This window comes from Lepisma saccharinum, chromosome 4 (genome assembly GCF_977018435.1).
Source record: "Lepisma saccharinum chromosome 4, izLepSacc3.1, whole genome shotgun sequence".
NCBI lineage: Eukaryota > Metazoa > Arthropoda > Insecta > Zygentoma > Lepismatidae > Lepisma > Lepisma saccharinum.
In genome coordinates this window covers 2,733,461-2,757,283 of record NC_139232.1, presented here as the reverse complement: position 1 = coordinate 2,757,283, position 23,823 = coordinate 2,733,461, and the positions used below count along the sequence as shown (strand labels likewise).

Sequence of the window (23,823 nt, the reverse complement as noted above, 5' to 3'; positions counted from 1 at the left end):
TTGTGCCAACCACTGAACCGTGCAAACAAGTACTCTCTACATGGAAGACATTCCCATATAAAGTTCTCTCCATATGTGCACGGAACGATGCATGCTTATCGGACCGAGTGACGTCCGTCTGCAGCGTCCACCCTCCCATCAACTTATAGCCGTTCGTCCTTTCTCCACATGGACACCACGAAAGCCATTCCCACGCTTCTTCCATGGCAAGTCCGTTTCTCCAACTGGGGACAGAGTATGTGTCTCTTGGATTGCGTAAGACTTTCTCCGAAGACTGTGCAGTAGGTGCAGCATCTACGAGTGCGTGCTGTACCGTGCGTTTTACAAGTCCAGACGGGGACTACAATAAAAACGTTCAGTGACCTGGATACTCGAGTACAGTCTCGTCACTTGGGCGTGTTGGAAGAAAGAAAAAGCAGGTTGTAATAGCCAAGGCTGACTGGATGGTAACATGCTACGGGGACCGACGCGAACTTTCACTTTGGTTCGCAAAATGATCACGAAGAAATGCCATGGGATTTTTCGACGGTATGCACCTTGAATACTGACAACGGTCATTCTCAAATCCAAGACTGCCAATGGCACTGTTACGCCAGACCGCAGTCTTGTATTGATAAATAGCAGCACTTACAACGTCCCCACAAATCGACACTGGAAAGTATGTAGTATTATTGGAGATGTGCGCAAATTTAACGTCTTTCTTCCATAATTTCTGATAGAATTTCGACAAATTCGAACGTGCCTAATTACGTATTTCGACCACGTCATTAAGATCACACTCTAAAAATAACAATTAGAACCAAGTGATCCACATTCATCAATCAGAACCTAGTGGTGTCCCCCTCCCCCGCACTTTTAGGTACCTTCCTGGCACGGTACAATGCACCTTTTATTGCATGTCTATCTTTTCCGTTTTCTGGCAATGCATCAACGGAATGACCTTTTTCCCAACCAAATGCTTTTAGTTTTTTCCACTGGCTGTGAGGAAGTTTGTTTAGTAAATGCTTACTTTTTAATGTGTTGTGTTTTTGTCTTGTGCAGGTCCATTTACAACCTTTCCCAAGGGGCTTCTTACACCCCTTCATTTAACATTTTCAGTAAAAAATTAGATAAGAGGATATTTCCCCCCGCATACATTGGAGAGTGCAAAATGGCCTAATGCACTGACGCACCCAACAATTTTAATTCACAATCAATCAATTAACCAAACTTAAGTATACATTATTGTAAATATTTGACGTTTTAAAATGTTATCATAAAACCCAACTCCTAACATACACTCTCTCTCTCTCTCTCTCTCACGCTACATTTCAGAATTTACATTTGCTTCACACAACGCACTTAATTTTCTCAGTTGCAATAAATTTGTTAAAATGCTTTACAATAATCATATTGCAAAATAATATAACTGTTATTTTAAGTGGGTTTTTTTAATTTTTCTTGCGACAAATCAATCGAACTCTCAGAGTAAACATCATTTGCAGATTTCAAATAATTGACAAAGAAGATCTTTACTGACACCTTGCCTCTGTTCTATTCCTTCAATGTGAACATATTCGTAAGCGTAAAATTATGCGCACCGTCCGTACCATTTCAGGAATAACGGCATTGCACCAGTGGAACAGAAACTGGTGATGACTATGCAGGAAATCCCAAACTTACGAAGTGTTAACTGCTTCGGCACGTTTCTCAGTGGGCGACATACAACCACGGGGCTCCGTAGACATGAATATTTGCAGAAATGTTTACGGAGACTGTAAAAGAAGAAAATGCCTGTGCACGTAAGCCTCCTCTCCAGGGTAGATCGTAATGAAACAAATGAGTAAGTTCTAAATTCGGCTACTTCCAGACACATAACACTTCTGATTCCTCCACATTCCCTGTCCTAAACATTATGATTGTGGAGGAGATGGCTTCAGGCGTTACCTGTTTGCACTTTCACTGCCGACTGCCATGAAGTATCATCAGATATAATTTCTTACGCAACTCAAGCTTCATGTAAAAAATCAAGCACGTGATATAACGTCGCCCATATCACCGCTGGTTACGTTGAGAGAATTAACAGCAATCAGAGACTCTATGAGAAATATTACATTGCTCTTAATTTCGCCAACAAACTGAACTCTTATCAAACTGAAGAAATGGAAATATGAAAATAAAATGCTGAATGTTGGTTGACTGGTTGAATTGGTGTTTTAAGGGGTGTTTCAAGGGGTTCCGGGTTCGATACCCGGTGGAGGCACATAGTGCTTCGGTTCGGATCCCACTTTAAACTGTAGGTCCAGTCCCAATTATCTTACTGTGCATAAAGTGGACTTAAACACTAAGTCATTCAATCATTGAATCCTGCGTTAGTAACGCTGCCAGCGACGGCGTTAAGTCGAAACAAATGATATGATCAAACTCAATAGATTCGTCATTTACTTACTAGTAAATTTCTTGCTATAGTTTGGGAGCCTACACATAACAGTTTATTTTATGAGAAAGGCAACAGAGGGGAAAATATCTGTTAGCTTATCATTTAGCAGTGCACACAAACTGCGAACACGGTTATACCAGACACATTACATTGAAGCATCCAGGAAACTGAATAACAATAATTGTATTCAACTGTACGCCATTCTTAAACTACTCTACGCTGTACTTTGTTTATCACACTCGAGCACAAATAACGAAACTAGAAAGACAATCAACTCATAGCGCTTTAATACATGTCCCCCACCTATCAGTTAGAAATCACAATGGCGTTGCTGCAGGCAGCAGGGAATATTGAAGAATCTAATCGAATGCACAAATACGCTTTGTTGAACATGTGGCGTAGAAGCAAGCAAAATTAAAATAACTTATGGTTAGGTTATTCTCATGGTAAAAACAGGTGTTGTAAATTATATCCAATCTTTACATGTGACGGAAACGTGGCGGTGGTTATTTTCGCCTAATTTGTATTTTTGTTACTTTGCCTCGCTTTCCTTCGCGATGATGTGGAGGAAACTGGTGAAGGAACACCACACAGGAACAGCCACGCCCACACCATGACTCCAACCTGAGACCGTCGGTGCGACAATTTTCGGTCGAGTCAGATGTGTAGTAAAATTATTCAAATTTCAATAGCTAAGTCTGCAAATAACTTAACGTTTCAGTAGCGTATCTAGCAGACATGCGACTGGAATATGAAGCGATTTCTATCATTTGCAGTAAATCAATAAGTTGTTCTGATAAAATTGAAGCATGTTGTTACAGCTTATGAGTTATGACAGAACAATCGGGATTCATACTTTTTCCGCTTCACATTTGCAGTCTAAGTAGGATATTAAAGAGAGAGACTAAAAGAACTGGAAGTTATTTTCGCGGCGCACAAGGGGGAAAAGGCAAGATTGGCAGCTGAGGAACCAGAATTTTTAAAAATTCTTTTGAATATTCATGGCAGCCATTCTTCTTGAAAAACATAAAGAAAGACAGCCTCGCGTTTCCCAAAATTAAGTCCTCCAAAAGTTTGAAAAATCTAATTTGTAAGTCCGAAGCACGAAATCCTAAGTGGAGCCCGCGACTTCAAAAGCAGAGGTACCTGAATTCTCCTCCCAGCCCCGAACAGGCTGCATGCAAATGTAATTGCGTACGGGGAGTTCCTCCAGGGGGGAGGGGGGCGGAAGGGGCAATCGTTACAGAAAGGAAACAGGAAAAAGCACCTTAAGGTCCGCCACCTGCTATGTTAACAATGAAACCAAAATGCGCTACGCCAGCCATTTCATCGCACGCGAGCGACCGAGTGGAGAACGGATGGGGGGGGGGGGAGTTGCTGACCCTGGACAGTTGTAAAAATGTTACTGCCTCACTTCCTTCTATTGCGGACTACTTTATGGTATTTTGCACTGTCTTTGCAAAAATTATCCATGGCTACAAATTGATTTCATTTAGAATGTTGAAGAAGCTCTTGCTTTTTTCGGAAATCATTAGCGCGGTGAATAAAAATGATGTGACCACACATCCGACGCTCGGGCTCCCCGATAGCGTAGTGGTAACTTCCGTCGGCTAGTAATCAGGGGTTCCGGGTTGGATACCCGGTGGAGGCACACAGTGTTTCGGATTCCAACTTAAACTGTAGGTCCAGTCCCAATTAGCCTATCTGTGCATAAAGTTGACTTAAAATTGATAGTTTTGGAGGTGTAGTGGACCCATATGTGGTGCAGTTGATATTTCGTAAATGGTCGTATTGTATGACACGAAAATGAGTTACTTTTTCCAGAGGCTTCGTGACGTCAGTGAAGAAAATTTGTTTGCCGTAATATCCTCTAAACAAACTTTTCCCCTGTGTATGGAGAGGTAAGAGTTAGTTTTGAAACTGCAACTCAAAACCAGGGCTAGGAAAGGAAGCAAGGCGAGGCGAGATGTAGAAGGGATAGCTTTTTGGAATATGTCCTAGGGAGTCGCTAACAGACATGGCATCGAAGATTAGTGCAGAAAGAGGATGCTATTTTTTCCCACGCAGAGGCAAGAAAATCAATGCAAGTTAGTGTGGAATTGAGAGTGTGCTCGTGTTGCTGTGTGTGAAAAGAAAGGTTAAGGATGAACTCGTGTTACAGAAGAGATAAGGTTGGCGCTGAAAGTGAACTCCTTTGCTGACACTGTTCGATGTAGATTTAAAAATATAAAGCTCGTGTTTCTTCAAAGCTAAAAGCAAGCTGTGGAAAGATTTCTAGAAGTCTGATATCTTCAGCAGTACGCGTTCTTCTTATCAAACCGCACACATTGAAGACTATGACCAGAAAAATTAAAGTTACCCTATAAACGAGAGAGATTAAATTAAATGCATTTGCATTTCGTACATAATACATAATTTGTGATCATCATGGTTGTTAAAGGTCCAGGAATTTTAAATAAATTCAATTCCGGTCCGGAGAGAAAATCAGCAAGCGTAAATGGGTTATGGACCGTAAATAACATTTTTATCTGTAAAGTATTTCATTTCGATCCAGGAATATCTTTTCCGGATGAATTTAAATATGGTCCAGGCCAGGAACCTTTTTTCCGGATCAGTTTAAATAGAGTGCAAGTTCCGTATTGAAATGAAACAATACGCTACTTGTACCGGATTTAAATTGCGCGAGAAAAAAGGTTCCGGTCCTGTTACGGAACCCATTAGAATTTATGGTTTCCTGGACCTTCAACAATCCTGGTGATAATTCGAAGTAACGATAATTATAACGCGTTACTTTTGGAGATAATTACCCACTCTACTCATATCACACATCTAACGAGGATAGTGGTGGTGGGAAACCACTTCTCGTCCCAATTTCATGCTACCGTGAAATAAAACATGGAAAGAAAGTAGCGAAAATAAGCCACTTGGAACTATGATTTCTCCGCAGTTAACAAGACAATCGACAGAGCCGGCGCTGTCAATATTAGACATGCGAATATCAACTGATGTATTTTTGTCTTCGTATGTAATTTGGTCAATTTTTTTGAGCGAAAGGTGAGGCGCAACTTCAATTTAAAGTAACAAACAAGAACAAAAAATGGGGGGGGGGGGGTTGTACTGAAAAGAACAAGTTCCAATGTACGGACCCGTCACCAAGATTTCAACCTGAACAATGATAAAATAAGGATTCGTGTCACGAAGTCTTTTGCAAAAATCCTCAGTGACATGATTTTAACATTCTGGCAGCATTTCAGGATCGGGACTGGCCTCAGCTCTATACGCAATTGGAGGTTGATACTGCTATTTTTTTCTGCCGAACAATAAACTAAAACTTCAGTACGCTATGAGCAGACTGTGGAGCCATACCTTAGTGCAAATCCTTCAACAGAAAAAAAATACGTAAAAAATAAAGTTTAACATACAACTGAGACTTTTCCCAAATGTGAATCCATGAATGCGTAGAAAATGTAATTTGCCAATATAATTCAGTTTTCTTGTTTTTTCTTTGAGTCATTTAAGAGAAAATTCGTCTCACAAATTTCATTCCGGATTATCTGTATATAATCAGTTCAGCAGAACAGTTGAGGATGATGGCGTTTACTGACCAATAATATTCATGGAAGAGCATTTGTGAAAAGCTCAGCTATAACTCAATCCGTCGCGAAAAAAATAATAATAAAAGAAATTAGTAACCACCTTATTGGCAACCATGATTCGTGTTGCACGATAAAACCTGCTTTCTGATCATCGCAGAGTCGAAGCGAAGCATTACGAACAAAAGTTGTCCGTCTTGGAGTCTGAACACGCTGTCAAACCTTGTTTGTGTTATACGGCGACATCCGGAGGACGAATTTCAGAATCCAAACTGCATACACTATGCAGCTGCTCCATGACCTAAGCGAATATCAGGAGGGCGCCTTTATATCTAGCTTTCAATAGTTGAGGTAGTCCAGTCACTGGACACTGGGGTGTTTGATGGCCACGTGAGAGATCAGATCAGGGTCAGGTTCCAGGAGAATTCATTTCGGGTGAGAATTTTTCCGATAACGCCCCTGCGTCAAGCAATGTTGAGGCTCGCCCTGCTAGCGGAGCGTAATATCGTATTTAGGAGGGTGTTGGGGGTAAATTTAGGGCCAAATTAACCTTATATTCATTGATTGATTGATTTGGTTTATTTTACTTCGCTTTTCTGCTTCTTTCGGCTAATCGCGAAGATGAGGATGAGTGATGATATGATAAAATGACACTACCAAAGTACATCCATGCCCAGGCCGGGATTCGAACCTGGGACCCCTGGCGTCGTAGCGCGCTGTGCTAACCACTCCGCCACGGAGGTCGACACTAAAATTGGGTCTTTGTGAAAATTTTGCATGAGTGTTGGTGGAGATAAATCACTGCATAAGCCTTCGATAAGTGGATACCTCGGGGGAGGGACAAAGGTGGCCAGTGGGTGGTGATGATCACTTCACCTCCAGTACTGCCGAGATCGAGAATGTATCGGGCTCTACCTCCACAACCCTTATGTGCTTTAGAATCTGGTATTCACTGGACCGAGTGGCGTACGTCTGCAATGCCCACCCTCTTAACTTGTTTTTTTAAACAACCAAATACACCAAGGGAGAGCCACTGACCATTCTGATTCCCCACCCCCCAGTGAACGCCCATGTACGATTTTAAAATAAATCAATATTGCAAATAAAATTCAGTACACGTAAAAAAAAACAAAGCATGCTGGTAAAAGTGGAAAATAAAAATACCTGACACGGATCCGCTGGACTCTGAGCTTGCGCCCCCCCTCCCCCTGTGAGGGCTGGAGTGTTGCGCATTGAGATCCAGGTCCCAAAATTCGAGATCCACTTCGCCGATGTCCGAAGACGCTAAGGATGGAACGGGGCTGACTCCAGTCACGGCAGGCGATGACGACGACACCTCTGGTGAGCCCTCGTCACCCATTTGCATGGTGGACCGCATGTACCGAATATTCAGGAACACTCACGTGAAGCACTTCATCCAAGAATCCTTTTGGCAAACCGAAACGCGTTTTCTCACTTACACACTTCATGTAAAACAATTGAAACAAGAACCAAACCACAAGTGCACGTCCTCCAAGATAGAATCCCCAGGGCGAAGTTCAAGAAATGACGGTCATAACATCAGATATCTCACAGACAACATGTGCAATGTACACTTTCACTGTCGAGGAACTTTTTCAATGTCAATTTCCTTCCCGTACTCCTTCGTTTCCACAACAAATCCACTCGGACACACTCGAGCGGAGCCGAAGTCACCCGAACGAGAGGAAACTTGCTGCAACACCTTCGTAGCCAATCCCTGCCAACTAGCAATAGGTACCTGGTTGGCTGACGATGACGCAAGGAGGTCCCTGCCCCGACAGTGAAAGTACCTTGCCTTTTGCAGCCTGTTCCCTCCCCCTCGGCCCTGGACTGCGTATCCTCGACTCTGGAATACCAAATACAAGATTGGAAGTCACTAAACCAAGCTTAGGGCGCAACGATCTTCATTACATCGAAGGATCTTGCAACGAACTCGGACACTGGCCACAACGTGACCGAGAATATGCCACGTATTGCAAGCGATGCACTTCTGAAAGCACCGAGAACATTCCTTGGAGGTTCCCAGAGAACGTACTTGTATAAAAGCAAGAGGATAATGGCTCGAGCGACTCGCTAGATCCTCAGCCAAAAACTGAGAAGCGTGACGAAAGTAATCAAGCAGGTGGGTTCAACACACTTTCCTAGTTTCCCATTCACCTTGTGAGCGCAATTTAGCAAAATTCTAAAAACAGGCGCAGTTGACAAAAAAGTGAAGAAGCAAGGGGGCGGAGGACTCGGAACACATGGATTGCCTTGAGGGCGTCGTCGCCAGTCCCTGTGTAATTGACGTCCTGGCTACATTCTTTTGACCAAGCGATCAATTCGATTCTTACCGGGCCTTCGTGCAAAACAGCCTCAATTCTGCGAACATTGTGGTAGCGAGTCGAGATGTGCAAATTAAGAAAAGTAAATAAATTGGTCACTAATTGAAACAATACTCCAATCCTTATTTTACGACAACGACTCGACTTTGTCATTTCTGCACGTGCTCAGTGGCGGAATAAATTCTTGTCTTGTGGGGTGCGGATGATGGACGTTCTGCTTCCACCGCTACATTCATTGACAATTATTGTTACGGACAGCATTCAGAAAAAACATGTTTATTTCCACACGTCTCGATGGGGTGATTGCCTCCTCTACCCCCCTCTTAATTCTCTCATGGGCAGAAGAGATTTGCTAGGTATCGCAAACGCTGAACGTGCGAAATGAAACAGAAAAGGTGCCCATTCTCAATACAACCTTTTTCAAAACTACATTCCCCTTCAACCATTCCTGAATAGGAAAGACATGTCCTTGCTTGTCTCCACGTGTTCTTTTGGTGGAACTTGATTCATTTGGTTTATTTTATTTCGCTTTTCTGCCACTTTCGGCTAATACTAAAGATGAGAATGAGTGATGAAATTAATGAAGAGATGCACAAAGAACATCCATGCAAGGATTCGAAACCTGGCATCGTAGCGCGCCATGCTAACAATTCCGCCACGTGATTAATGAAACTGAGCAATGTTGCCATAAGAAGGAAAATTTCCCTTTTGCAGGGAAATTCGGATTAATTCGATTAAGAATACCACAATTTCAGGGAAATTTTAAGACATCTGATAACATTATTACAGTTTATGTTAAGTTCCAATTTCATATTCACATTTTCATTTTTTCTGTTCTTTTTTCTGCTCCCTTCAATATAGCCTGTATCTATTTATATTTCTGTTAAGTACATCGATTTTCTGCACCTTCGGATAATAGTAACGATGAGGTAGATTGATTCCTGACCAGGATCCAAACCTGGGACGTCTGGTCAGGAAGCGATGAAAGTGACATGTATGTGAAAAGTTTAAAATTTTTTTATTCACACGGACATGGACCAACGTAAATACTACTACTGCTGCTTCCACCACCAGCACCACCACTAATAATAATAATAATAATTACAGCTACTGCTACTAATACTTATTATTATTATTGTATGATTTGCTTAGGTGAAGGAAAATTTTGGTTCGAAAAGGGAAATCTTGCCCCTTGGAAAGGGAAATTGTGTCCTCATATTGTGGCAACACTGAAACTGAGTGACATGCAGTTGGCATTTGAAAAATTTCCAGTGAAGAGGAAAATCCAGTAAATATATACGTAGAACACCGCCCCCCGTGGCATAAATTAGCTACTTGGGGGTGCAGGAATCAGAGGGGGGGAATTCCCCCTTCAAATACCACTCTGATGACGTGTGGCTCTTCTTAGAAACGCATAATGTGCGTATTCGAGTAAAATAGACATCGAAATATGTAAATATGTTGTTTATTTCCATATTTTATTTTCCAAAAAAAAAAAGTGTTCATCTTATCTGTTACCTCGTTTATCATCTAGCACTGACACATATCTTTGTGGCGCATCTAAAAAAGATGGGTTCAAGTTTAGGGGACAGAAAAGGGGAGGGGGTGGTTGTTGTTGTAAAGAGATCCGACTGTGGGAGCAAAATGTCGGTTAGTGTTCCAACCGCCCGTTGGGGTCTCCACCCTCGACTGAGTGCCGAAGCCTTCCCAGGAACCTTTTTGTTTCCCAATTTTTGAAAAACTTTCTCGCGGCCTTTCGTTTCCCCCTTTCAGCACCAGGGATTTACCCTGACCGCTAATCGCAGGCTCCCTTGGGGGGAAAGAAACCTCTCTCGGGTCAGACCTGGTAAACACGGCGGCCACCTATCAATCGGGGCGCTTCGACGGCTCTTTCCAAGGAAACCGTACAACTAAAAATAACACGTTTCGAAATCCCTTTTTGACGATAACTCACAAAAGACCGCTGCTAACAACTATTCGCTCAACTTCCTTTGAAAAATCCCTCGGGGCCCTTCTTGCTGGTGCCTGCGAGTGTCAAAAAGGACAAAGATGAGGAATTCCAACAATGAAAAATTATTTATAACACAGTTCTTTTCGTGAGACATAAATCACTATATGGCCATCGCATCTGTCGTCTAGGTGCGTAGGAGTTTCTCATACTTTGGCACAAAGAATAAGAAGTGTGTAAGTATTCAATGGGTCTTTGTATAATCCATAAGCATGATATCCGAAGCTGCATTTGTATTTTTGTTAATTTCCGTCACTTGCCTGCACCTTTAACTAATCGCGCCGATGAGTGATGATTACATGTAAATGATGAAGGGACACTCATAAAGAACAGAGCCGGGACACGAACGCTAGAAGGGCCTCCCCGCTGGTGCATTGGTAGCGGCGTCGCCTTGTAATCAAGGGGTCCCGAGTTCGATACACGGTGGAAGCACATAGTGGTTCGGATCCCACTTTAAATTGTAGGTCCAATCCCGATTAGTCTTACTGTGCATAAAGTGGACTTAAAACACCAACTCAATCAATGAATCGAACCCTAGAACTTATAGATTTTCTGGCCGGGTATTGAGACGCAGTTGAATTGTTGTTTAAGTCCATTTTATGCACAGATAGGCTAATCGGGGCTGGACCTACAGGTTAAAGCAGAATCCGAACCACTGTGCACTGTGCCTCCACCGGGTGTCGAAACCGGACCTCTTGATTACGTTCACACTACGCCATCGAGGAGGCCGAGTAATGAGACGCATACATCCATTTCAATCGTCGCCAGTTCGCTATTGGGTTTCACAGGTAATATAATAGTTAAGGCTGTTGAAACAGGAAAGTTTTTTATTGTTTTGTTGAACATGCTAACCTTGTAATTTTTTTAAAAAAAATGTTTGGGTTTAGCGATGCTTTACAAGATTATATTTCAGCTTGACATGAATACTCTCAAAGATTAGCAACATTACATTTTATCGTGTACGTGCAAATTTTGTCGTGGATTCGAAGAGGTGAATAGATAGACATTTCCTGGTGCCAGGCAACCCAGATAATAACCACCAATCACTAACCACCCTTCCAATCCGAAGGTCTAGATCTGCGATCGCCAATCTGCCCTGTGGGGGGACTCCTACCCAGAAAATGGACGGTTTGGAACATTCCTGACATGCTCCTACAGGGCGAAATGACTGAAAGAGGTAAAAGGCTTGCTGATAAGATCGCGCACAGCCAGGAGCGAAGGAAGGGATCAACCAATGGCATGTTCCTTTCTTCCCAAAATCCATACGTTTCGACACAATCTGCTATATTTAGCTGAAACGTGTAGTCCTCGTCTAACCGTCTCCACGTGCCAATATGATGTTCTGTTACTCTCAGTTAAAGGAGGGGGAGGGGGTGTTAGATTCTGCATTTACATCGCAATTCTATACCATGCAATGACCACATAATGGGTGTGTAGTACTTGTTACATAGAAGTAAAGTGCTCCCCGTTGCTTTGCACCACGCCATGATGGCATATAGGTGGTGTGGAGTTAGGGCCCACACTTTCTTGTTACATGTTGCATGCAGAAAACTATTTCAACACTGTGAAAATTATTGCAATAGCGAACATAGCATGGCCATAGGAATACTAATCGCCTATCTAAAGTTTGATAAGAACAGGATAAAATGTCGGTAGCTTTGAAGTTCCATTTCAACATTTTATCTCCTTTATGTCCAGTCTTCATTCCCCTATGTGCATAAACTACACTTAAACATTTTTTTAGGATTCCTCTTTGGAGCTGATCAGTGGTGATTCATTCATGTTGAGTTTCTGGACTTTTAACCAGGGTGCGATATCCTGGGGGAACGGGAGGGATATCCCCCTCACCGACAATTTTGTCGAAAAATCCCCCATCAAAAATTTCCAGGGGGAAGAGTTTTTTTAATAAGAGCGAAGACAAGCAATTAAGTTTAACTTCAAATATACCTTACTAAGAAATAATAAAAAACACATAAAACGAAGGATAATGTCTGTCTTATGTGTCTGCACAATAAAAGTAAATCAAGAATGCAAAATAAATATAAGTATGACATTAATGATTTGTATCTATTAATAAAGAGCAAAACTTAAACGAAAACTAAAACATGAAAATGAAACAATCCAGGTGAGATCGAAACTTACCCTTCGATTGTTTGTTTGAATGCTCAGAAAGGCTAATCAGGAATGTATCTACAATTTAAAGTGGAGTCCGAACCTACACCGGGTATCGAACCCGGCACGCCTTGATGACAAGTAGACGACGTTTATTTATTTACGTATTTATTTATTAAGTCTTGTTTATCATGGCGAAGTTAAGGCTTTGTAGCCTTTTCTACGACTTAACCATGTTTACATCGAAATTTTAGAATATGAAAAATAGAAAACAATGTTTAAACCATTACATAAAAAGGTAAATATTGAAAACAAACAAAGATATAAAATTACCAAAAAGGAAAAAATTCGGGAATTAAAGTTTAACCTATACTCACGAGCATGCAACAAAACACACACGCACGTTACCACTGCGCCATCTGGGAGGCCCACTTGCCCCTCGATACAGAGACCAAGAAAAAGTTAACCAATATGAGGATAAGTATATTAGATAAGCTTCGATCATACGCACTAGAGCTTGGCTGTAGATGATATTTGCTCGCACTAGGCATGATTTTCAGGTACTCAGGTACGTGAAGAGACAAACAAGAAGCATCGAATTCTGGTCGTCTAGAAAAAAAAATACTTTACCAGCGCAGCACCAGTGCCCAACCCACCTAAGCTCCGCGACAGGTTAAGTTTGCAGCAACTTTTCGCATATACAGACCGATACGTGCCGCAGAATATAGTTCCGCTGCAATACTGCCGACTTTCTCACTGTCTTTGATATGAACAGCTATGCGGTTGATGCAAGACTCGCACGGAAGATGCCGAGCGCCGTTCTCGAGTGGATTAATACATAACATCTGCTGCAAAGTTAACCTGTCACGGGGCTTAGCATTCCCAACGTTGCTTTTAATGTTTACGTTGTGCTTAAAAATAGTCCAAAGAATCGAGAGTAATTATCGCCAAACCTGTTTCTCGAACGTATTCGGACCCCCCCCCCTCTACTTTTTTACGGCACGGCAGGTTTTCGTGGAAAGTGGAAACAGCTTCTTTGCCGAAGGGCTCACGGGCCACGGAAAATTATTACCATGAAAAGTCATTCCCGAAAAGAATCGATGCCAGAAAGCTGAAAAGGTATTTCTCAACAGTCGCCACAAAGGCGAGAGCTCTGCAAGTCATGATGAGTAATACGAGTATTGTAAAGCGATCGTAAAAGGAAGGGCATGCAAATTCGCTACCGCCACGACAACCGATGGTCTCGCCTCGAGAAGAATCCATGTCGACAATGACCAATCATCTTGCGAATGCACGACGTTGGAGGACCTTCCTATCAGTTTCTAAACGTTGTTCCAGAAGATGTATGGAACCTGTGATGGTCTTTCTTGACGAATTTGCTACTCTTTTCGAAAATATTCGATAAAGTTCACTACATATTCTGCTTTCTTAAGGCTGGATCACATGAGGCTTATCTCCTGCTAGATTTTCCAGTTGGACTAGTGGTGTTGTACTTTCTCAGATATTAGTTTTCGCCTCACACTATATTTGTTACCGTACTTGTTGGTAGACTTTTGTTCCCACAAGGCATTGCGCAGAGCAGAGAAGCTAATAAGATGGACGACCAACTGAGAATAGCCACTGTTTCTATTTTCATTGCAATTTTGTCAAAATGAGAACAAGAAAACTATGGGCTAAAGCAGCGATTCCCAACCTTCTTACGTTCACGGCACCCTTGGAAATGAGATGAAAAACCTGGGGAACCATCGTTTGATTTTTTTTTTCATTTGTTAATCATAGATCAAAGTGGAATATGTTATCAAGAGCAAGTTAAATTTATTGTCAAATAGATATCTACTTCAGTACCAATGTTATTAATTTATTGGAAGATAATACAAGGTACAAACATCAGAATAGAACACAATTTACTACAATGGAAATCACTCAAAAGAGTTTTGTTTTATTAATGTGAGACTTCCGATTGATGCTTAGAACACAAATGTTTGATATCAGGCCTTACAGTTGGCAACGAAACACGCACACCATCCTCAAGGCTATGCAGTCTATTTCTTACTTTGGATTTTATTGTTACCATAGCAGAGAAGGATTGTTCAAACGAATATGATTTGAAAAGGGCAAAAGTACGTCCATTGTTTTCTTCACTAGGTTAGGATCTGCTGCCAGTCCAAGCACCCCACCCAAAAAAACAGCTACCGATGCTTCCCTCTTGATGAACTTAAGGGCCACCCCGATGGCGCAGTTGTAGCGTCAACGCCTTGTAATCAAGGGATCCCGGGTTCGATTCCCGGTGGAGGCACATATAGTGGTTCGGATCCCACTTTAAACTGTAAGTCCAGTCCCGATTAACCTTAGGAATCAGCGCAGAGATGAATGAATATATCTCGTTAACTTCATATTTATTTTACCTACTTCCTAATGATATTTTTTTCGTTTATCCCTAAAATATCTCGCGGCACCCCAGTTGGGTATCACTGGGCTAAAGTATGGTTCTAAAGAAGTAATGGTGTACTCAACATACTTCTTAATGAACTCAATGAACTGGGGTATATTATTCAAACGTGATTCGCAGTATTCATCCATTAAAAAATATACACTGTTGTTGAACTAAATGCATTTCATACACTGGTAATAATAAAGGTTTTCGTTATCGACTAATCACATCAGTATGACAAAGGAAACCCTTCAAAGTACATTGCACAAAGCACCGCAGGCCACTACGCCATGTACTCTTTCGCCAACCAAAGTATCGATGTTCACTGTCCAAGCAGAGGATGATAACGACCTTAACACCTCATGGCAGCCATACTTTGCCTGTTTAACTTATGCACCTCAACCACGATTCAAGGTAAAACTTCGATTTGCAATATCGTTTCGTTCGCAGAAGAACTACTCGAAATGCCCTGCCTAATTATATGAAGCTGTTGAAGTTTCCGTGGTCGCAATTTTCGGCTGATTTATGTAACTTAAAATACACGTTGAGAGCGCTTCAGTGAGGCAATTTTATATTTCACTTCAGATCGAACATGAACTTCCAGAAATCCACTACCTGAGGAACGAAGCTGCAAATGTTGGCCTTCCATCCACCTGTCGGCACCCGCGAGCCAAAAGGGGCGAGGACGCATTGAAATTCCTGGCGCTGGTTTAACTAGTTCTCCGGCTGCGCAAAAGGAGGAGTCGTGGACAATTTCGGTTCTGGGTTTCACTCTTACCTTTTCAACATTCAGAAATACACACACATCTTTCAACATCAAGGCCAGAAACTTGTATGCTTTACGAGCTCAACATATGGTCCGAATCAGTTATAGTGTGACACGGTTGACTGGGTTTCTTGAGTATTTTAAACTCCTCTTTATGTACAGACAGTCTTAATGGGACTGGACCTACAGTTTAAAGTGAACTCTGAAACCCAGGAGCGTACATTCTAGGCTATCTGCAAAGTCTGAAATACAAACACAAATAAATAAATAAAAAAACAACAATTGTGAATAAAATTGTTCATTTCAATATGAAAATGGTGATGTTTGTGCAGTTGGCAACCTGGCTACTATTGGCATGGCAATGTGGCTTCCTTGAAGACGTCCGTCTTCCGTGTCTAACCACTATACATCACATTTACCCTTCCACTACAGAGGTTGCACTCGGCACACACCACTGTCCGAACCACTATATGTACCTCCATGGAGTATCGAACACGCGACGCCTTGATTACAAGGCGACAACGTTACTACCACGTCATCCGGTAAGCTCAGGGAAACGGTTGACTGGGTGTAAAAGATGAATTATGAATGAGGTAAGAACTGCTCGGAAAAATACATTTTGATGTCAAACATAACATTTAGAAGAACCATAAACGTTTGAGAATTAAGTTGATTTCTTGTTCTGTGATAAACTTTACAACAAAAATGTTACTTTTTGTTTCAGGAAGAAGCTCTAGTAAAATCTAACTACACAAAAGTGGTTCGAAATGCGCCAAAAACTCATGCAAAATCTATAGTTTTATTTTCTTTTCATCGACTGAAAAGTTTAATTGATTGACAAGTTCAGTACAAGAAACAAATAAAGGTACAAGAGAATGAAAATGGAAGAAGTCACAAAAAACATGCTTCAATACCCATTTGTTTGTTTACTTGAGTTTGTATTTAAGTCGCCTTTAAGAGCGGAAAGGCTAAGTGGAATCCGAACCACTACGTGGCTGTAACAGGTATCGAACTCGGGCCCAATCATAGGCTTACCATATATTTTTAGGTCCAACTCAGGACATATTCGCGATCAACTCGTTACTGCTGAATTTTTTTTTTTTTACAAAAATAAATTGAAATTACTTAATAGCCTTAACATTTTATTGGAATATTAAACTATAAATTGTACAAGAAAAAATATTAACATTATTTTCTAAAATCAATTAATTTTCAAAACTTTAATTGAATAATACATTTTCTGATGTTTAGGAAGCCTCTCTGTTCTGTTAGTTGACTCAGTTGAACTTTTCACTAGACGACTTTTTTTTTTCAGAAATGGCTTGTTTGCTTTAATAACATCATAAAATTCACAACATGAAAGTTCTGAATTAATTTTGACATTCAGCAGATGTTTAACAGTGGATACTAAGAAGTCTACCTCTTTCTGCAGACCAAATATTCTCCATAATTGAAAATACTCTCAACTGGAGCAGATGTTCCTTGTATCAAAAACGTGTAGACGAATTACTTCACACGCTTGCAAGACCACCAAGACGCTCACGCAAGTACGGAAACGGAACCGCTCGGAAGTCGATATCTCGAAGAAACAAAATATGTAATCGATCCTTATAATCGATCGATCCTTGCTGGTCATAATTTCTGGTCGTGAATATTCAATACCGGTAGCTATTTTCACGTTCAGATTCTCAAAACCCCGGACATTTTGCAATCCCGGACAGCACTAAAAAACCAGGACTGTCCGCGCTAATCCCGGACGTATGGTAAGCCTGCCCAATCATCACAAGTCATCAATCAAACAACAATGGCGATGTAAAAAATGTGTAGGAAAGCCAAGATTTGCTTTTGTTTGATTTATTCAATTCTTCAGCTTCGATTTCCACGCCGGCTTTGGTATCTGCATTTTAGCTGAACCGAAGATAGCCTGTGCTCTCTCCAATCCCGGCACGTGCTGCGGTGGGGATGAATCACGAAATTGACAGTTTCGAACTTGTGCGCTCTGTTTACCAGCGCCTACACTAACCTATAATTACGAACACACATACACAACACCATAGAGATCCAAAGATATGGCAGATATGCAAAAGCGCAAACGCTCATCTGAGAAAAAGCGCGATATGGTTCCTCCGTTCGCACGAGCTGCCTCCCGTGGCTCACTCGAGAATCGGATCCAAAGCCAAGGACACGCGAGGTACCTGGGAGTGTTCTCACCTTTCATGAGAACGGGTTTCTTTGGTTGGGTAAACTCGACTGTCGTGGAAGGGAATTTCGTCCAATTACGTAAAGCAGTACGATGCATTTCCCACGTGCAATTGAATTCGTGAAACTCCGATGGTTTGTGGTAATATTGGGTATTGTGAACTTCAGGTGTAAATAAATTGTTAGCCATACACTGTGTCTGATCTGTGGCGTAGTGGTTAGTGCAACGTGGTACGAAACATATGTTCAAATCCTGTGTGAAGCATTGAGTTTGTCAGATCACATGTTTTTTCATCTTCATTCCTATCGTCGCGACAATTTGGAAAGGTAGATAAGCAACGCAATATAACAATTGAGGAGTACAGGAGAAAAACAGGTTTGCTGTCGGTGGCATAAAATAGCTCAGACAGTGAAGTTTTGTATGGAGTAAACGTACAAGTGAACACTAGTTAAATCCTGAGAAATGTCACAGTTTAAATATAATATACAGGGGCAAAGTAGCGAGTCTTGGAATTTTGAATTTGTTTTCTTCTAAAAACAGAAAAGTTTGACTTATCAGGTTTTTACCCTGTACTCTTCAACTCTGAACCACACACCAAAGCATTGATTGATTGATTTGTTTTATTTCACTTCGATTTTCTGCCACTTTTGGCTAATCGTGAAGATGATGATATGATGAAATTCATAAAGGGACACTCACAAGCAACACCCATGCTCAGGCCGGGATTCGAACCCGGAACCTCTGTCGACGTAGCGCCCTGTGCTAACCACTCCACCACGGAGCTCGGCGCACACACACACACACACACACACACAGTTTAAGGTGGGATCCGAAACACTATGTGCCTCTAGGAGATCGAACTCGGGACCCCTTGATTACAAGGCGACAGCGTTACCCCTACGCCATCGATGAGGTCTTATTTATGGTCGAGGCAGCCCTATGATGTGTACAGAAACGTTATAACAGAAAAAAACTACAATTATTTATATCTTTGGATATATCATGGAAGAGTGTAATGTTAAAGCTAAGATTTGGTGTTTTAAGTCCAATTTATGCACAGTAAGGCTAATCGGGACTGGACCTATAGTTTAAAGTGGCATCCTAACCACCATGTGCCTCCACCGCGTATCGAAGACCCCTTGATTACTAGGCGACGACGCTACCTACCACTGCAACATCGGGAAGGCCGTTAAAACTAAGAGAAGCATGCTGTGTGTACCTTACATGTTTGTCGAGAACGAAGTATACGTTTCATACATCAATACGTAAAAATCAGCCATAAATTGTCATTCAGTTTTCTTGGGAAGAAAATAGACAACACCGATCAATAGTTGTTCCGAAAAAATGAAGGGTACATCTGTCAGAAAGAAGCAACATGCCCCAGAGTCTTTTTTTAATGCACCTGCATCGAACTAACGACTTCCCAGAAAATATCATAGTCTGGTCAGTAGGAAACAGCGGTCTGCAGATGCCAGACAATTTGACAGCTGCGTGTAAGAATCGCCTTCCTTCCTTGTTCTAATTTTGAAGCGACGAGGGACTGGCGGCAACATATCTGGTGAGAAAGTATGAATCGTGTGTGCAAAGTTATATTCTATAGAATGCAAACATTATGTTATACATTACTAGTTAACAATTATTTTTATTTTCATCTTATAGATAATAATAAGGCAACAGGCCGTGACACTTTTGGCTAATCGCGACGGCGAGGGTAAGTGTTTTGGTGAAAATTACGCTCACAAATAAAACAAGCTAGTGCTATTCGTAGTCGAAGAATTTTCTCGAACTTTTTGAAGTACAATATTGAACCCACTTCATTGGTTGAACCATTGTAATTAATTTCCATGGGAGAAATTTCCAATATTACTTAATTCATAAAAATAATAATAACGCAAGTTCAAAACTCCAAAACTGGCATTAATTAAACTTGAAAACTACACTCAAGCGGAAATAATCAATCATCATTAGGTCACATTACTACTAATTATTAGAGAACGGATTTTAAGGTGCAGGACCTTTCCAAAAATAAAGCTGTTTTCATACCGGTCGTTTGAGATATGTATTTTAGGACATGAAATCAAGTAAAATGAACACACTTTGTTGCATCTTTTCGTGAGATTAATACATTTATCTCATTTTTTTGATGCGTGAGCACCTCTTTTCTTCCTTTTCTTTCATGTTTTGTCAAAAAATTGGACACAAAAATAAATGATTTTCACTCTTATTGAGCAGCTGCATATAATCATATCGTGTCATTTTGTAGACCAGAACAAGATCTATAAAATGGTATAATATAATCATTGCAGCCCCAATAGTTCCCAATATAATGTAGCAAAACCCGCGAGAGAAAACACGAACTTGAACAAAACCTATTCGGCAGAACCACAGTTCTCTACGCGGTCCGCGCGCATTATATACAGAAGGCGCAGAAAAGTGAGCACAGAATAAAGGCATTATCCCGACCATAATTTTGCACCTTAAAATCCTTTCCCCATTAATAATAGATCTCAGCACAAGAGGTTAGTTCAGGATTTTCAACCGAGGGTGTAAGTTTGTATTTAGAGAGCTATGTAAGGATAAATTTAGAATCAAGATAAATTGGACCTTCGTGAAAAATTTCGGGTCGGGGGGAGGGGGTGTTGAAGAGAATTAGGGAGGTGTTGGGGGGGGGATAAATCAGTGTATAACACAATTTAGAGTATAAATGGCCCCTCTTTTATCGGGAGGTTTGTTGGTATCGCGGTCTCAGTACTATGTCGATGTCGAATAAATTGTAGAAAGCGGAAATAATTGCATGCAAGGAACTTTTTTTTTTCGGTCCTCTTTCTTGTATGAAAATGTGTCAGTAGCTATTTAATGTAAATGTGTCAAGGCAGGAAAATAAGGTTTCTCTTCCAGTCTTTTGTGAACAGTAGGTAAGGCACCATAAACGACCTTCAGCTACCGGAGTACCGCTACCAGTGCTTTTGTAGCAGGCGCTATGGCTACCCAAATTCCAACACAATGGGCGGTTAGGGATGGCAAAGGGCGTCCTCACCTTTTGTCCAGCAGTCAACGCTTCGACAAGGATGACAGTCCGGCCCCCGCCAATAAAAAAATTGACTACACAAACAGAATCCATGCTTTAGGAAGGTTGCTCACTCAATGGCACTAACCAATAAAACAGGTTCCAACAGAGGGTGTTCTTGTTGGAGTAAACTGTGGATGGAGAGAAATATGGCCCCGGGGAAGGTATGGATGCAGGTCATGTTGACAATGTTTTCCAGAAGACCGATGGACCTTTCCGAGCAAAAAGGAAAGCTGTAAAAGTGGGTCGTCGAGAGGACCAATGAAGAGGCGAGGCACGCGATTAAAAATAAACATCTTCGAGGAAAATAGGTAAAATCTGAGGTATGCTGGAAATCGCCAATTCTCTACGCCAGTGTTGCTACATGCAAGGTAAATCTCATCGTCGGCGGGATGAAAAGACTCAGGCAAAAAATTGAGTATGAAAGAGATTTTTAAAAAAACTGAATTTCGAAGATTTTGAACTTCCATTATACGTAGGTTGAAGCTTTTTGATGTGATGGGCGTAAAACATTATGTTTCCCTCATGGAATAATTTATTCTCAAATAAAATGAACCTAAATTAAAAATCAGCTTAGAGAAAGAACAATTGATGTTCCATAAGGAATTTTAATTCACTATAGTTTATAATGTAATAAAGACAAGCCCCTAGGCTATATTGTGTTTATATTAATTTAATATAAATTATTATTAGTACTTCTTTATATTTTGTTTTGTACGTGGTGGTTCAGATCTGAAACATTGAGTGTAAATATAATATTTGTACATTGTAATATTTGAAATTTTGCTATTTTTGTATTGGATTATTACGTCTGACATTTTAAGTTACTCTATCAAAATGGTATTATTATTTTAATGTATTGTTTTTAGTAACTATACTTTCTGTTGTGTACATTTACAAAACTTTACCGTTGACTTGTTTTATGTTTATCAGAAAATATAGAACACTCTAATCGGGCATTCGCCTGTTGTGTTCAAATAAATAAATGTCATATATAGGCTACTATGTATACACACACACACACACACTATACATAATTTATTCCACCTTCTAAGTATGTAACGTCAATAATTGACTGAAATTGCATAACACATGGTGTTTCATTTCATATTTCCTCAAACATTAAGGCCATACATAAAAGAGGGCCCAAAGGGATGCAGATACCACACCCGCCGCCGAAAGACTTTCCAAATCCAAAATTAAATAAGCAAAATACTTGTTTGCTGTTGTTGCACAGAAGTATTATGATTATAGTTTTGCGTTGACAGTGTGTGCGAAAATGTATGCGTACCACTACAACTACTAATAAGCACAAATATAATTAATGATCAGGGACTTTATATTTCTCATCAGTTGCACCTACAACAACCTTTTTGGCATTCAAGAAATAATCAATTAAAAACTTTTTGGACCATTTCTTTGGCAGGACATCTGTTTTGATGGCAATTTTGCAATCGGCCATCATTGAACTCGATAGCAATTTGCGCAACTAACGATAATTATACGGGTGACGTTGGTAAACGAGAAGAACAATAACCAAACACAACATTTTTTTCAATCATCTTGCAAACGTGTCAACGGCCACGTCGTAACTTAGCAGCATATGGCATATTGTCTGTTTTTATTTCGATTATTTTACGCCCTCTTTTTACGTCTTGGGTAAATCGCGACGATGACGACGTGCAGTGAAATAGATGGCGAACACGCACAATTATGCAGAACCAGGGTTCAAAACCTGGCTTCGTAGAGACTTGCGCTGACCATTTCACCACAGGAGACGGACATTGTATCGCCGATTCTCTTTTACGTTTGACAGATCAATTTTTGCTCGCTTCGACACCGAAATTGCTGCAGATTCTCAAAGAAGATTGAAGTTCCACATGAATTTCAGCCGAATCACAATGTAAAAGGTTTAAGTCCGCTTGGTATTCAGATAGGAAAATAGTGGCAGTTGAAAGTTGAACCAGAACTACAGTGCAATGTGCCTCCACCGGGGTGGCCCGAATCACAATGTAAAAAATGACTGAGTGGAAGCCACATTTTTTTACTAAAACAACAAAGAACAATACGACAGAACCATGGGCGTCGCCAGAAATTTTCCTAGGGGGGTCGAATCAAAGATGTCGAGGACAACCCCTCCCCTCAAAAATATTGTGATACAGACCAGTGGCATATGCCAAAGAGGAGTTCATTTTTAAAATTATTCCATTATCGGTATTATAAATTATTATTATTATTATTAGTCACTACTAGTAGTAGTAGTAGAAGCAGCATCAGCAGCAGCAAACGCAGTAGTATAAGAAGCTTCAGAACGTGTGAAAGTTACAAATAAACAGAGTTTCAGTGTTGCAAATTATGAAAATTTCGTACCAAATTCGATATCTCAAGACCATTTTTAATCAATGACGCAAAATGAGGTGAAATGATGTGTTTAGTTTATAAATTGCCATAAATTGAAAAAAAGTAGATGGAAATTTCTAGGGGGGTCGACTGACCGGTTCGACCCATCCTGCCGATGCACATGGACAGAACTGATGATGAGACACAAAGAACAGCCATGCCATGGCCAAGACTCAAACCTGCAGCTTTCGATGGCGAGATCTTGACCTCAACACTCGATGCTCTCGGTCACAGAGGTGTAAAACCTAATGTTTTTTTTACTCTACATGCAGAGGCATACACCGAAACTTTCACAGTCCGTTACATTATATTCAAGATGCCTCTTAAGCACTTTTTACTTTAAAAGTCATACTTTAAAGACACTGGCACAGTGTACCCATGACAGCAATAATTTCGTACAATCAGCAGTTCACTATTTCTCTACTTTCCTTCTGTACAAACTTGCGAAGATAAAAACAGCCGCCTGTCCGACCTGTATTCAC

The 23,823-nt window shown here is 40.8% G+C and overlaps 1 protein-coding gene across 6 annotated transcripts in view; it reads right to left on the bottom strand.

The window, feature by feature from the left end:
* The window catches only part of LOC145986359 (ecdysone receptor-like), a 1,118,076-nt gene that overhangs the window by 43,212 nt on the left and 1,051,041 nt on the right, over positions 1–23,823 (bottom strand). The window contains exon 1 of one of the 6 annotated variants that reach the window (XM_083120244.1): positions 7,177–7,855. The exons of 4 other annotated variants lie outside the window; for them this stretch is intronic. In XM_083120244.1, the coding sequence (XP_082976370.1) occupies positions 7,177–7,390 (214 nt within the window). In that variant the 5' untranslated portion in view covers positions 7,391–7,855. Of the gene's footprint in view, positions 1–7,176; positions 7,856–23,823 lie in introns of those variants that run through there. One more of the 6 variants, XM_083120245.1, reaches the window with a different exon arrangement.